General features: G+C 35.1%; 1 protein-coding gene across 1 annotated transcript in view; it reads left to right on the top strand.

The window, feature by feature from the left end:
- The window catches only part of PAN3 (poly(A) specific ribonuclease subunit PAN3), a 146974-nt gene that overhangs the window by 34647 nt on the left and 95892 nt on the right, over positions 1–16435 (top strand). Inside the window, 2 exon segments of the mRNA XM_020997122.2 lie at positions 14944–15066; positions 15069–15107. Coding sequence (XP_020852781.1) covers positions 14944–15066; positions 15069–15107 — 162 coding nt within the window.

Raw genomic sequence — 16435 nt, 5'->3', positions numbered from 1 at the left:
CTATCACTTGGAGCAGATGGAGGGAGAGGAAGATGGGAGTAGGGGTCGGTTTGGAATATGTTCAATCATTATCACAGGTATCCTTATAAGGCTTCCTCCCTCCAGAGTTTCTCCATTCCTTTTCCCTTAATTTTAACAGCTCCTTTCTTCTCCCCTTGCTTCAAGACTTCTCAGATGGAATTTGTTATTTTAGTTAGTATTTGATAGCATTTTTTCACCAGGAATATATCATTCTTGTACCTTCTTTATTGTTTCTACTTCCAAGTAATGAAATTTCTGATGCAGTGTGCTACTGGGTTATGGTCTCTTTGTTAATAAAGATAGAATTGTCTTAAGTCATTTCACAAACTAAAAATGATATTGGCATGTACTTACAGAATTATAGCATGCCAGGAAATTAGAAAGCTGGGAAATAATCTTTCCTTTACCAGTCTCTTTTTATAGAATATCATATCTAAGTTTGGTCTCTACATTCTTTAAAGGATAAAGAGAAAATTGAAAAACAGGAAACAAGCATTATTAAAATGATAGAAGATAGTGCCTATAAGGAAACTTTTAAAGACTTGTAGTTAGTTTGGAAAAGAGAAAGCAAACAGATTAGCTTTTGCTGTTGTCAAGCAAATTTGGAGTGAAGAGTTTGTTGACAGTTACTCTTCATCTTTATAGGTGATTAAAGGATATAAACAAGTTAAAAAAATTAACTGACATTTATATCTCACTTTAAAATTTGCAGAGTTATTTGCATAAACCAAGCCTCACAGCCCTGAGAAGTAGGGGCTTTAAATATTATCTGCATTTTTCAGATGAGGAAACAGGCTCAGAATAAGTGACTTGCCTACCACTGGTTTTCATAGGTAGTGAGTATCAAGAGACTGCATTTGAACCTAAAGCTTCCACTTCAAGTTCAGCCCCCTATCTACTTTGTCATGCAACAGAGCAAAACTAACTGATCCTTGCAAAGTTTAGCTGGTGACTTCAACCAAATTAGCACTTAAATGAACAGGCATTTATTAGGTGCCAACTACGTTTTAGGCACTGTGCTTAGGTACTCAGATACAAATTCAAAAGTGAGTCATTCCTTGCCCTCAAGAGGCTTATATTCTACTGATATGGTGGACCTTTTTCCATTTCTGAGGTTGATTTAAGTACTGATTTAAGTAGCTGTAAAATTATCATCCTTTGAAACATTTATGAAGTTGAAGACTCCAAAGTCTTGTATATTTTAAGCGTTTGTGTACCTGAGCACAGCTAGATCAGAAATAATGCATCATAACATAAACTGTTTTTAAACTTTAAATCTGTATTATGTGCCAAAGAAGAGATATGAGAAGACATCATCCCCCACCTTTGGAGAGTTTGATATCTGTGGGCAGGAAAATGCTGGAGACAGCTTTTATCACCTCTGTGAAATCCTCAGTGAGAGCATTTATACCAGAAGGCAGCAAACACTATAAATCAGGGCTTGATTTATTGTTTTGTTGTTTAGACTTCAGAAGTGGTAGGGAAAAAAATGTAGATTAAGCTTAAAAATATTCAGTGTGTATTTTTTTTTTGAGAAGCTGGTTGTTAAACATTTTGCCAGCACACTCTGTCCATGAGTATGGAAGCTTACATATAATGGTAAATTTTTTTCATATGTCAATCAATTTTGCTGACTTTTAAAAACCTTTTTCTTATTTTTATTATCTTTTAAATGCCTTTGTTATGAGGGATGGATTTTTGGGGGGTGAATGGAAGGCATATGAGGGGAAATTGGGCAATGTAGAACAAAAAATATAAATAAAATCTATTAAAAATCTGCATTAAAGAGGCCACAGTTAGGAAAAACTGAAGATTTGTATATTACTTAGAAAGGAAAATGTAGTAAATCAGTCTATCTAAATGAGTCTTCTTATATTTTGTTTTTACTAAAGGTAAGGTGAAAGTATGTTAATATTGGGTATATTAGTCCAGCTGGCTTGTAAACAGTGCTAATACAGCTAACCAATGTCACTAGTTGATCCTTGCTTGGTTCAGTTAGTTTTGCTTTGTTCTGTGGCTAAAGGTTGAACTAATAATTCTAGCCATGTCTTATAAATGTCTGCTATTGGTAACAAGGGTACCAGGTGCGAAGGTATAAATAGACTATTATTACATAATGAGGAAAGCAGCTCAAGACATTTGAATGTCTTAGTGATGTTAGTTCAATGTTAACCTCTGTGTATAGGTTGTAAAAAAAACCCCTCAATTCATCTGTAAATTGATGACCTTTGAAGCCCCTTCTAGTTCTAGAACTGTGATTTTATGATCCCCTAAAAAGAAAACTCATTCATAGCAAAAAACAAAACTCTAGGTCAAATTCTATTCTAGTGGATAGTGAAAAATAAGAATTATTTCATTAAATTTGAATTATAGTCAGTTCAGTTATAGTTAGCTTACACATTACTACAGTGTAGACTCAGGGCGATGTTTATGTTGTGTAGTTCAAAGAAATGCTGCAGTGCAGGGGTGGGGAACCTGCGGCTTCTAGGTCACATGTGGCCCTCTAGCTCCTCAAGTGTGGCCCTTTGAAGTTTGGGTTCAGTCAAAGGGTTGTACTTGAGGCCGCACGTTCCCCACCGCTGCTCCAGTATCTTTGTAAAAAATTAGCAGCTTCGTGAAATCTTTTTAATATTTTGGATGTTGAATTACTAGTTTGGGTGAAATATTTGTATTCTGAAAGTAGTGAGGGGGTAAATACTGCAGAATTTACTCTTAGAATTATAGAGTTTATAGGGCCCCAGGAAGTCATCTCATGCATCTCTCAACAGAGGCAAGAATGCTGTCTTCTACAACATTTCCTCCACTTCATGACCGTCAGTGATTAGAAATTCCCTACTTACTACAACAGCCATTTTACTTACTTTTTTTTTCCCTTGTAGGCGATTGGGGTTAAATGACTTACCCAGGGTCACACAGCTAGTAAGTGTCAAGTGTTTGGTCTGAGGCCGGATTTGAACTCAGGTCCTCCTGACTTCAGGGCCGGTGCTCTATCCGCTGTGCCACCTAGCTGTTCCTAGCCATTTTACTTACCGACAGCTGCAATAGCAGCCAAAAATCAGCTTCCCAGTACTTCTACCCATTGGTCCTATTTCTGTCTTTTGGGACCAATCAGATCAAAGCTAAACCTTTTTTCCATGTGACAGTCCTCTCATTTGAAAACAGCTATTATATCTTACATAAGTTTTCCCTTTTTCTGGCTAAATGTCCCCAGTTCCTTCAACCAGTAGTATTATAGTATGTACCTGTATTTATGTCTTTTATTACAATTGTCCCTGAGATCCTGGCCATTTTGCATTCTTCTTGACCTCTGCGTAACCTTATTTTGATGAAAGCCTCTGTCCCTTGACTGTTTTAGTATATATGTAACTGAAGTCTTTCTCCCCCAGCCCCACATTGCTGTTTACCTTGCATAGCTCTTCCCATCTCCAGCCGGACTTATTACTGTTTGGCTGTGCAGTGTCTTTGTTACATTACCCACTTGTCCATCTGTTCTACCTTTCTACCCTATTGGAACCCTGGGAAAGAAATACAGTTTATTGTAGTGTAGCAGAGTGAGCAAATAGTAAAATAAAACACTCCTTTTGTTAAATTGGTTGCCTTATCAACTGAGACATCTAATAATTTAACTAAATTTGTTAAATGATATAATGGATAGAGAGCCTGCCTTAGAATCTAAAAGACTTGTATCAAATCTTACCTCTGATACTTACTAACTTACGCACCTGGGCAAGTTATTTAACAGCGTGGCAATTCTTTTAACTCTATATTCTGGTAGAACGTATTTTTTGTTATTCAGTTGTTTTTCAGTCATCGTGACCCCATTTGGGGTTTTCTTAGCAGAGATAATACAGTAGCTTTTCCAACTCATTTTACAGATGAGGAAACTGAGGCAAACAGGGTAAAGTGACTTTACCAGGATCACACAGCTAGTAAGTGTCTGAGACCAGATTTGAACTCAGGAATATGAGTCTTCCTGACTCCAGGTCTGTCCTTCTATGTATTGAGCCCCCAGCTGCCCTAGAGGCCATTTATTTATTTGTTTGTTTGTTCTTTCATTCATTCATTCATCTCCTTATTTTTAAATTTTAGGGAATGTTTGACACTTTAAAATTTTTTTTTTCTTTTTGGTTAGGCAGTGGGGTTAAGTGACTTGCCTAGGGTCATACAGCTAGTGTTACGTGTCTGAGGCCAGATTTGAACTCAGGTCCTCCTGAATCCGGGGCTGCTGCTCCATCCACTGCACCATCTAGCTGCCCCTATGTTTGACACTTTTATTAATTTTCAACTGCAGTGGAAAAAAAAAACCTTTTACAAGTGCCATTTTCATTATGAGAGCTTGTCAGCATGTCTATATATATTTTATATATATTTATGTAAATTTTTTTTTTTCATTTTCTTGTTTTGTCTGTTGGTTTCTGAAGTGCAGAAAGAGACCATTACCATCTTGGGGTCAATCGAATAAAGAACAGAAAGCCAAGCAGTTTCCAAATGGTTGTTTTATCAGATTTTGTTTGAGCATTAAATTTATGCTTGTTTTCTGATCCAAAATAGTTACCTGAAATTTATTATGGGTTTTTCTCTTGCATTTATATATATCAGACTGTCACAGTATAGATCAGGAGAGGGCTTTTGCTTTGTGCTGCCAGTTGTGGGCCTTTAAATTTTAGTTTGAGTTGTGGGTTGTCTTTAAAGTCTGTTTTTGACAGTCCTAGAGGGCATTTATTTACTAGGAATTCCCTACAGCAATGAAATCACAGGTATGGTCCAAACAACAAAGAGTGTAGTTCTGTCTTTAGGTTCTGTGTACTATTTCAACTTTATTTCTGTTATATCAGGTTGATAGGGTGCTGTTACCAGTAAGGGTAGACATGGCTTTTAAAAACTGGGCTTTTGGGGCAGCTAGGTAGTGCAGTGGACAGAACACTGGCTCTGGAGTCAGAAGGACTGGAGTTCAGTTCAGTCTCAGACACTTACTAGCTGTATGACCCCAGGCAAATGACTTAATCCTGATTGCCTCTCCCCCCCCCACCAAAATTTTTTAAACAGGAAAAAAAGAACTGGGCTTTTGCGATTGTCCTGTCAGTTAAAGGATTGAATTAGTAAGTTCTGATTAAAAAATAGGACCATATGGTCACTGCTTTAGAGCTGGAAGGAGGGGTTCTTTAGAGGCCATTTGGTCCAAACCTCTGATTTTGTACTTGAAGAAACTGAATCCCTGTAAGGTTGAATGATTTGTCCAGGATTATGTAAGTGGCAAAGCCAGGATTTGATCCTAGATCCTGTGTATCCAATTCCAGTATCCTTTTCTGTACAATACTCTGCCCTTTCTCCTGTTAAATGTCCAAAAACTTGTTAGAATGAGGTTAGAACCAAAATTAGGTTTAGAAAAAGTAATTAGGGTTATTTTTGAAAACTACTATCAGTCCTTTTTGATTTGTATTGAAGTTGAGAGAGAGGTTACTGCTCTGTGAATAGGAATTTTATGCCTGACACAACAAATGAAAATAAGTAATCCTGGTGAAACCAGTTTTTTCTAAGATCAGAGATTTATCGCCAGGTTGGCCACAGGATGATACAGTTTTTGGATGCAGACTCTTGAAGACCATCTGTTGAGAGTGAAAACAGCTTGCATTACTGGAATGACCAGTCACACCAAAGAGATCACATGTTTAAACTATTAAATATTAATTTGGTATGTCTGTTTTTGGTATAGATTCTTAATTTTAAAAAAAATAATAGGTAAAAAAAAATTTTGGTTAAGGAAGGAATTTATAGTTGGTGTGAAGGATGAGAAGAATTTTTGCTTCCTTGAGATCCTGAGTGTAAATTCACAAACTAGTTTATAGGACACTTAACTCTGATAGTGTATTTTCAGTCAGTGTGAATATGGTAATAAATATAATTTGGATGAAATGATTTAAGTTCTATAGTTGGGTTATAGGTTAAAAGCTAGACCTGATATTTTTTTATTTTCCTCTTTTCTCTGGAAATAAAAGTTGACTAAGAACCCAAGCATAATTTAAATGACAGTCACAGATTTGCAGAGTTGGAAAGGGTCTCGAAAGCCATCTACTCCAACCTTCTGCAGTCTACTTGACAAGTGGTCATCTAGCTTTTGCTTTAAGACCTCTAAGAGAGGGAACCTCCTGTTTCTTGAAGCAGCTCATTCCATGTGTGAATAGCTGTGTTAGGAAGTTTTTCCCTGACATCAAGCCTAAATTGTCCTTTGCAGCTTCCAAACATTGCTCTCATTTCTGTCCTCCTGGGACCAAACAGAGCAAAACTTATCCACTAACCATTTTTAACATGAATACTTGGAGCATTTAACATACATAATGCTAATTTTTTTTTTGGTCATGTCATTTCCTTCCTAGTAACAAATTAAGTTAGTTGCTTTTTCTATGATGGGAGAAAAAAACCCCCTACAAAATACTAAGTTTCTCCAGTTATTAGTGGTATAAACTGCTGTTTACTGTATGTACTGTGTGTATAACATTCTTTTAAATTCTTAGAAATGAATGGATGAAAAAGCATTTATTAAGTGTGTGCCCTCACTTAAACTGTTCATGCTAAGCATTGGAGATGCTGTGCCCTCAAAGAGTTTCTAATAGAGAATTTGACACTGAGTCCCGGGGGGAGAGGTGGGGGAGGTGGAGTGGAGGGAGGGATGTGTTTGGTTTGGGAATTCACAAGAATGGTGAGTGGAGCCATAGGGCAATAGTTTATTTCCAGAGTACAATGATAGTGTTGCTACAGTGTCTAGAGCAAGAGGTAAAAAGTGAGGAGTGGTGAGGAGGCCACGGCATGTAAGGAAAAACATCTATTATGCATGGTCTGCGATCTGAGGCTGCCCTCAGTAGGATTGAACTCTCACTATCCCCAGGGTGGGAGCTGGAGGTATGGTTGGGGAGGGTACAACAATAGAACTAACCATGCATAGAAAATTGTGACTGTGGGGCATGTCTACAAAGGTTGTAATCAAAAGTAGAATCAGGCTTCTCTATAAAACCCAATCTAAAATATGATTCTATAGACTATTCTTCCTCATCCCTGTCTTCCCATTATAAGCTGTTATTAAGGTGAATTATAAAGTTTCTGATATGAAGTTTGTGATTAATTTGTAATTTAAAGGGATATCATAAAAGTATCGATTAAAATTTAATTATGTAGTTATATGAAACTGTTTTTACTTTATTAATTGGCCAGTGCCTCAGGTATTGGATTTTGGTTGACTCGACTTGCAGAACTATATACAATCTTATGTTTGGTGAAGCATAATATTTAAGCAGAACTGATAATGGGAGAAATCTAATTTCCTAAAAACTAAGTTACAAAATGGTATTGTTGTCAGTGATTACAGATCTTCATAAAGAGTTTAAAACTTTGTAATATGGGGGCAGCTAAGTGGCGCAGTGGATAGTGCACTGGCCTTGGTGGTCAGGAGGGCCTGAGTTCAAATCCAGCCTTAGACATATAACACTCACTAGCTGTGTGACTCTGGACAAGTCACTTAACCCCAGTTGTCTCACCAAAAACAACAACAACAACAAAACCTTTGTAATTCACTTGTTAAAATATGGATGGATAGCTTACATTATAAGAAGCCATTAAGGGCATTAAAATATTTGACATGCATATGTGTGAATTAAATTTCATTGCATTTAGATATTTTTGGAGCATATAATTCTGTAAGTGTCTTAAGCAGTGGGTGACCTTGTAACTTTTATGAACCACAAAGTAAGTTAAAGATAGACTAGGAATCCGAAGAATTTCCTTGCTTTTTAGGTACTCATTATAATTAACATGCAATCTATGTTGTTGATACAGATATGCTGCTGCCAATGATTTTTTGTATTTCAGATTGCTGTGTTGAAATTTGTAGTGATTGATCATTAGCTAGAAAACCTACATTCAGGCTTTATATTTTCTTGGGGGGCAAAGGGATAATATTAGGTGGGGTTTACATCATGAAATGGATCTGCAATTGTTAAATGGGCCCACAAGTGCCTAACTGGTGGTAGGTCATAATTTTGGTCTCTCTGTGCTGCAGTTCCCTATTCCCATTGATCCAGCCAATCCAGTTGGATTCAGGAGGGAAGTCAGTGTAAAAAAATTAATAGCACTGAATTAGATCAGATAATGCTAAGATTGTGGTGTGTTAAAATTGTATAACCTAGAATGGATTCTTCTAATACTGTCAACATATTGTCTGTGATTCTGCTATTTAAAAATTTTATATCAGTTGTCTTTTGAACTAACATGGGGTTGCTATTTCTCTAGCAAATAGAAGTATGACTACTTTAATCTACTTGGGTAGAGCATTTTCCTTTTGTGAAGTGTCTAGTATTTATCAGTAATTCATTAAAAAATAAAAATCAAGTATCTAAACAAATGCATTAAAAGCAAAATAAAGTAGCTGTCAGTTAGTGTACATATTGGATAGTTCCTTTTAGAAATCTGCAGTTATCATGTTAACCAAAATTTCCATACTTCTACTCCCTCCACAGCTTAGGAGGTAGTCTTCATGAGTTTTTGTGGTCAAAAAAAAAATTCATTACTTGGTGGCCAAATCTCCAAATTTAGCTCTTCTAGTCCTTTGACAATAGTCTTGAAATCCTTTCTAGCTCAGTGTAGAGCTGTTTGATTTCCTCTTTATATTCCAAATAAATATTCACAAACTTTATAGTTTACCCTAATAATGGCTTATGAGAGCTAGGGATGGAGAGGTATTGTATATATCAGTGTGTTTTGGAACATCTTATTTAGTGGAGAAGCCACAGCTTGTACTGCTCCTGACATAGCTTTTGAGAACCCAGGGTTACATCCTTGCTATGATAAAGCAGTGGTTAGCTCATTAAAATAATAATTAAAACATGAAAATAACTCTGTTGCCTGGGAAAAAACGTTTCTCCCTTTTATATACTATATTTTAGCACTAGCTTTGGATTATTACTATTTTTGGTGATTATTTTTTGTTTTTTCGGTCACTAAAGATTCTGTGACCATTCTAAAATTGCAGGGTATTTTCAGAGAAATGACATCTGCTGCCTTGGTTCTACATAAACAAGGATTTAGTCTTTACCAGAAAGCTTATGCCTAATATTCTCATTTATAGTGGTTTATGTATCCGATTTTACAGTAGAAGTTCATTGTAACATTAGTTTTAGAGGAAGAGTGGGGAAGGAAGGGAAAAGAGAAGGGAATAAGTCTTTATTAAGTGCCTTATATATGCCAGGCAGCGTGTTAAATGTTTTTACAAATATTGTCTCATTTGTTCATTTGAGGACAAGACTAACTGCTCTTATATAGAGTACCTGTGTTATATCAAATATTTATCATATTTAGATTGGCCAGACAAATATCATATGACCAGAAATGTATCTGAATTTGTGTAACAAGTAGTCGAATTTTAATTTATGTTTTGGTGTTTTGGGTATAGATACACTGTAATTAAGACCAAAGAATGCTCTGATATATTTTTGAATTTTTTCCCCCGAGAGATCCTAATATTTAAGTTTTGGCCTTACATATTTAGATTTTCTTGGTTATTGATAGTTTTACATGTCTATGAAACTTGAACTTTTCTGGCTTTCATTTGCCATTTTGTCCCCTTTCTTGTAGTTCCACCAATTTTATTACTACTGTTATCTATATTTTAAGATAAAACATTATAAGAAGTTGGGGCCTACCAACTTAAAATCTATTTTCATGAAAACTTGAAAAAGGTAATAAATTGAAAAGAAAATAAATAATATACATTGTGCTGAGCCTCAGCCTTTTCTGTATGTTTAGACCTGGTACAAATAAAATGAATTTCTTTCTAAGGTGACTAGAGCCCAAACTAGATAGGATTTATAAATATAGACTATCACTTTAAATTAATTTATGGAAGTTCAGCTACAAAATAAGTCATTCAACTATTAATTTGAGTAAATATATTCGTGCTTATGCAAAAACTAGCTAACTTTTTTTTCTCTTTTCTTAGGATTCAAATAAATTGAACCAGTTTGATAGCCAGGAATAATGACTTTGAGCTCATAAAATTGGATAAAGATCATAGGCTCACAAGTCAGAGCAGGAAGGGACCTTTGAAGTCATCTAATTTAGCACTCTTATTTTACAGATGAAGAAACTAAGACCCAGAGAAGAGAAGTAATTTAGTTACAGACTTGTGCATTGTTCTTAGCACTATTAATTTAATAAAGCATTACTAATTTAGTGAAGTGCCACTAATCTGGAATAATGAAAGGAAGACCAGGTTTAGTGAAAAGTATTTATTTTATAATATTTTTTAAAAGAAATAAAGCCTTATCTTCACATTTTAAAGGAAATTCTAGGCCAATTAAGTGTTTTCTATTTGTTAATTAATAGGTCATGTTTCTTAACTGAATAAATGATGATTTCTAACAATTATCAAAAGTCCAGCCTATCCTGTGGCTTCTCTTTACTTTTTATAAATGTGTTCTTCTAGGCTTAAAAGGGACTTTATGGGTTATCTAGTCCAACCCCCTCATTTTACAGATGAGGAAACTGAGGCCCAGAGATGTGAAGTGACCCACCCAAGGTCATAGAGGTAGAAAGCAGCACAGGTGGGGTCTGAACCCACATCCTCTGACTCCAAATGAAAATTTCATAACAGTGGACCTGAGGCACTGCACGCTCCGCAAGTATCCATGTATTTCTGAATAATTTAAGAAAGATTCAGTTATGTTCACATTTTATTGTATTCACATTCATTGAAAATTGGTCATTCATGTTTGGTGCTCTGGATAACTTAGCTAATAAAAATATTTAATAATTGAGAATCAGAACACCCCTTTTCCATCATATCATATTTCCATGCATTAAGGGTAGTTCATTTCATTTGTTATTCAGAGTCATAGAACTTGGGAGCTGGAAATGGTCATCTAGTCCATATTTAGATTTTTGTAGCATGGGTAGAAATAAACATGTAATTTAAGGAAGAAATGGTTACTATTAACTATTGGCCTTGGTTTTTATTGTAACTGCATTATTTCTTTTTAAATGGTTTTAATTAGTTTATTCTTGTAGTTAGATGATACTTTCACCTTCATATCTCATCTATACTCCATATTTGTTTGAGAAGTCCTATTTTTTCCAAAGGTATAATCTTCAACCTAATCTTTATAAATTTTACAGTTTTCAAAATGGTGAAATCTGAATTAGTTATTTAATATTACTTCCTCTCTCTGCTTATAACATTATTTTATATATATACTGGCACCTTGCTATATAGTACATATTTTGGTATAAGATGGGTCCTTCATTATATACAGAGGGTTGGTTGAATTTGAACCTATTACCAGAAGTACTTTGTTTCTGCATTCTTTCATTGATAATGTGATTCCATGAAATGGACCTTGAGAAGTGCCTTATACTGTTCATTTTCACTATCTCTTTTATTTTAAAAATATCCTCCTTAAAGTATAGCAGCTGAAAAATAATGGACATTAACTGAATTTACCGAGTGTTACTCGATTTGCTAATATAGTTCTCTGCCTCGTTATATGCTAAGTAGGAAGAAATATGTTAACATTTCTTCATATTAGCCTGATTGTTTTATGTGTATGCAGAAAGAACATAGTATGAGAAGTTCTTTTTATTTGCTAAGCCCTTGGTTGCTTAGTGATGGAGAAATTTGAGAGTTTCTTCATTTAGTTGATCCATGATCTATAACTGGTCTTCACATATTAGTTTTTGGATGGGGAATTATCTCTACTAAACTTAATTTTAATACTAAGTTTATATTTTATCAACCTTATTGAAACTTAAGTTAGGATAATGAGTGAACTGATTGCTTTCCATTCTTTTTAATGTAATATGTATGATCCCAAGTTCTAATTAAGATGATTAAGCATCTCAAATTAACTCTCCAGTTATAATTCAGCATACTGTTTATGAAGTATATGTTGTATGCATATGACTGTGCTAGGCACCAAGGATTCAAAGGTAGCAAGGAAAAATTTCTTGCCTTCAAGGAGCTTATATTAGGGCATGTAACTTGTAAAACAAATAAGTAGATTAACAGTAATTTGAGGAAGAAGAGAACACTAACAAGGGAAAACCAGAAAAAGTCCCATTGAAGGTGCCCCCTTAGATGCACCTTAAAGAAAGTTTAAGATTCTGAGTGGTGAAAGTGAGAAGAAAGCCTGTTTCAGACATGCTTTGGTGAAGGCAGGACCTGGGAGGCCAGGTTTGGGAACAACTGGTAGGCTAGTTTGACAGGAATGTCTAATGTGTAAAAGAAGAGTCAAGTGAGGGAAGCCTGGAAATGTAGGCCGGAGCCACATTGTGAAGGGCTTTGAATGCCAAGCTGAGGAGTTTGTATTTTATCCCAAAGACTTAGGGCACTGCTGAAAGTTCTTGGGCAGAGGAAGTTCATGGTCTTTAACTTTGAGAAGATTATTTTTTCACCCATGTGGAAAGGGAACTGGAGGTGGGAAAAACTGTAATATGCACATAATAGGAAGTTATTGTAATGGTCTAGAATAGGTGATCAGGGCTTGAACTAAGGTTGTGGCTGTGTGAGTGAAGGGAAGGGAAAGGATATGAGATATATTGTGGAACAAGAATTGACAAGGTGTGGCATCTGATTGGATATTATACATAAAGGAGAGTGAAGGGCATAGGATGGCTCTTGAGGTTGTGAACCTGGATTGGACAGAAAGTGAGAGATGCCCTCAACAGAAATAGGAAATTTGGAGAAGAGATTTTTTTTTTTAGGTAATTGGGGTTAAGGAGAAGAGATTTTTAAGGGAAAAGATGAGTTATATTAGGCATGTTGAATTTAAAGTGCCTATGGGATATTCATTTGAGGATGAGGGTCTGTGCTGGGGTGGTGACTATGATGAGAATGGAGAGAGGGAGCTATATGAAAGAGATACCGTGGAGGTATATGTGACAAAATTTGGCAGTTGCTTAGTCATGTGAGGATGAGTGAAGGTAAGGGCTCAAGAAAGAAGTGACAAAAGTTGTGAATCTTGGTGATAGGAAGTATGGTAAGTTCTGTTGTGGTCATACTGAGTTTAAGATGTCTATGATATATCCAGTTTGCACTGTCTTGTAGGTAGTGATTCAGGTTTAGAGCTCTTTAGTAATTAAGTTTGGCGAGAGCAGTTTCGATTGAATGATGAGGTTGGAAGCCAAATAGCAGAGGATTTAGGAAAGCAGTGAAAAAATGAGGGTGAGTGATTTGTACATGTCACTTTATATATCTATGGCTTTACAGTTTGTTAACAGAAAGGAAGGATGTATACTTTTAAGTTCCTTGGGAGTAAGGATTGTTTTATTGCTTGAATTTGTATTTATATCCCCGGTGCCTATCACAGTGCCTGGTGCTTGTTAACTGATTCACTTTAATTTGGGACCAACATTGGTCAGTGTATAAAAATTTATTTTGGAATAAAAGAGTTTTTCAAACATCCTTCTGATGTGCAGAAATTCTTTTTGTATCTTTTTTAAAACAAAAAAATTTTAGGGATAATGGAATTTTTTTGAGTAGCTTCAAAATGTTTTAGAGAAATCTTTATAAAGACTTGTTTGGGATGAAATAGTGTAAACTTGTTACATAGTGGGGGAACAATGAACTTTGAAAGAGTGTTGGTTGAAAAAGTTTAAAGTCGTAGAGATGAAAACACCATCCCCTCTGTTATGACTGATCTTTGTGATGTTAGTAATCTAGGGTTGATTTGTACAGAGATTGAATAGTCTGATTGCAGTTACCTCTAGGATCAAATACAGAATCCTCTGTTTTGGCATTTAAAGCCTTTTGCCCCTTATTATGTATGGCTCCTCTTCATATACTTTGGTCCAGCCAGACTGGCCTGTTGCTCCAACGTGGCATTCCATTTCCCTTCTCAATGCCTTTGTGTAGACTTTCTCCCATGCTTGGAATGTACTTCTTCCTCACCTTCGTTTCTTACAATCCCTAGTTTTCCTTCAAAGGTCAATTTAAAAGTCACTTCCTAGATTATATATTTCTGGAATCGACCCCAGCCATCTCCACACCCCCAAACTACTTGAGCCCACTCTTCATTACCTTGTATTTATTTACTTAATACAGAGTTGTTTTTGGAACATAGTAGGCTCTTTTTGAATGGATTGACTATGTAAGATTAGTAAAATGGGGTTTAGACTATTTCTTTTAGATTCCCTGAAATTTTGTTTTGTTTGATTTCTTTTAGCTTACTTTTTAGGTAAATACTTTAAAATTATAAGTTTCTTCACATTTTGATACTTTGATGGTAGAAGTTTTCATTCTGTTTTATTTCTTTGATTCTCCTCCCTTTAAATAAAGCTTCTGTTTGAAGTCTAATGCTGAACAGATTCAGAAGAGAGAACTGGACAGTTGGTAGAATTTAAATTTTATCTGACTTTACACTGTTAGAATTCAATTCCTATTAATTAGGTAGCATACTTTTTAATCTAACATGAATTATTTGAAGATATTTATTTAGGCTTCCAGGTGGGGGTTGAGGATAAAGAGGAGGAAAAAAAGGGTATATTTTGGATAATTTTACAGTTTCTTTCATTAGAGCCATTTCTTCATAATGCAGTGAGAATAGGTAAGTGCCAGTAGAGAAACTTTGGTGAAGCGTTTACTTTGAAATTGACTTTACAGCTTTTAGCATAGAAACAGAATCAGTTCCCATACTCCATATTTTTATATTATAAGATTTCACTTTAAAATGTGACAGTTGTTTTTCTAAGTAATGTTACCCAAAACCTGCATGATAGGATGATGGATTGATGTGGGAATAAGGGATGGGGAGGTAACTCCATCAGAAACGTTCAAATTATTTTCTTTTCCACCAATCCCCAGATGTCTTCTTTCTGCTAGTTAGTTTAGATAAATCTGAGGGATGTTAGGAGTGGCCTGGTTTCTTTCCTTCTTTTTCATAGCCAAGGAAGTACCGACTGGGGATGCTGGAGGAGAGGCTAGTTCCGGTGGGATCAAAGGCACGAAAAACAAAGAATCCTATTGGCTGCCTGGCTGACAGGTGTAAATCAGGAGTACCTATCAATATATGGTTTGGTGGAACAGAGTCACAGAAAACAATCTACAGGTAAAAGTAATTTTTACTAGACGCTCTTTAAAAGTTGATATCGTGGCTGCTTTTACTTTAAAAGTTTTTTGTTGTTTAATTTTGGGGAGATTATTTGGGCCAGATTATTCACCAAGAAAGTAAGTTAAGTGGCCCCTGCAAAAATTAGCTGATTTTTTAGTAGTTTATCTAGTTTTTCCATTATTATTTCTTCCCTTTTTTTTCCTATTGGAATTTATTTCAAAATATCAGGGATTGAATTATTTCTAATACACGTAACATGAGAGGACACTGTAGTCTATATATATAGTCAGTTAAGCCCTGTTTAAAAAAATCATTATAGTAAATTCTCATTTATCTAGAATTTGATCAAAGAGTTCAAAAAATTGGGATTTTGTGTGTGTGTGTGTGTGTGTGTGTTTATGTATGTGGGGGGTCGTAGGGAGCACATTATCTTATAAGAAACAAATTACAAATGCATAAACTAATAGCAGGGACTTAATCTGAAATTCATCCTCAAGTGTGTATTTTAAGGTCAGTACAGATTCTATCCACTCTCCTCTTTGTCACCTATATCTACTGCAGTATATAATGAGGATTGATTTTTTTATAGACTTTAATGCACTAAGCTCTGAAAGTATCTATGGATTTCTGAATAAGTGATTAAGTTCACACATTTTATTTATTCTCTGTCTTTGAAACTTGGTCATTTGTGTTTAGTGTTCTGGATAACTTAACCGAAAATATTTAATTATTAAAAACCAGAAGGTATCCTTTATCATTTGGATAGATGGAAGTTTATCATTCATGGATGCAAATGTACTGTTAACTATTGTTCCCCAAAATATAGATATTCTATGTACATCCACTTAATTATAACATAGTCTGTAAGGTGGTAGGCTTTACTTTTGCCATTAACATCAGTATTTTAAAGGAATTCCACTATATTTGATACTAGATCATTTAGCTCTCTCCAGCACTAAAAATATTTTAGCAGCTAGCTTTATATAACATTGCTCAGAGCACAGGAAATAAGGAAATTGTCACTCAATCAGCATTGTAAAATTTTATTTATATACTAAATAAAATTTTGATCATGTTTCATTAAAAGACAAAACAGGAAATGAACATTCAATTAAATACTTGGATTATATTGGGAATTTTTTGATGTCTGTCAAATCTTGTTAGCAATAAAAATACTTCTTACAGAATTTCCTTGGTTTTTCAGTGTGTTCAGGGGAGAGAATTGACCAGAATTAAATAATTATATGTTATAAAGACAGACATTTCTTAAAATTAAAAATACTTTTTCAATTTATTCTTGTGAAATATTGGATTAAGGATATCTG

The sequence above is a fragment of the Phascolarctos cinereus genome, unplaced genomic scaffold, assembly GCF_003287225.1.
Source record: "Phascolarctos cinereus isolate Bilbo 61053 unplaced genomic scaffold, phaCin_HiC Scaffold_726;HRSCAF=1367, whole genome shotgun sequence".
Taxonomy (NCBI): domain Eukaryota; kingdom Metazoa; phylum Chordata; class Mammalia; order Diprotodontia; family Phascolarctidae; genus Phascolarctos; species Phascolarctos cinereus.
This window is presented reverse-complemented; position numbering and strand designations above follow the sequence as displayed.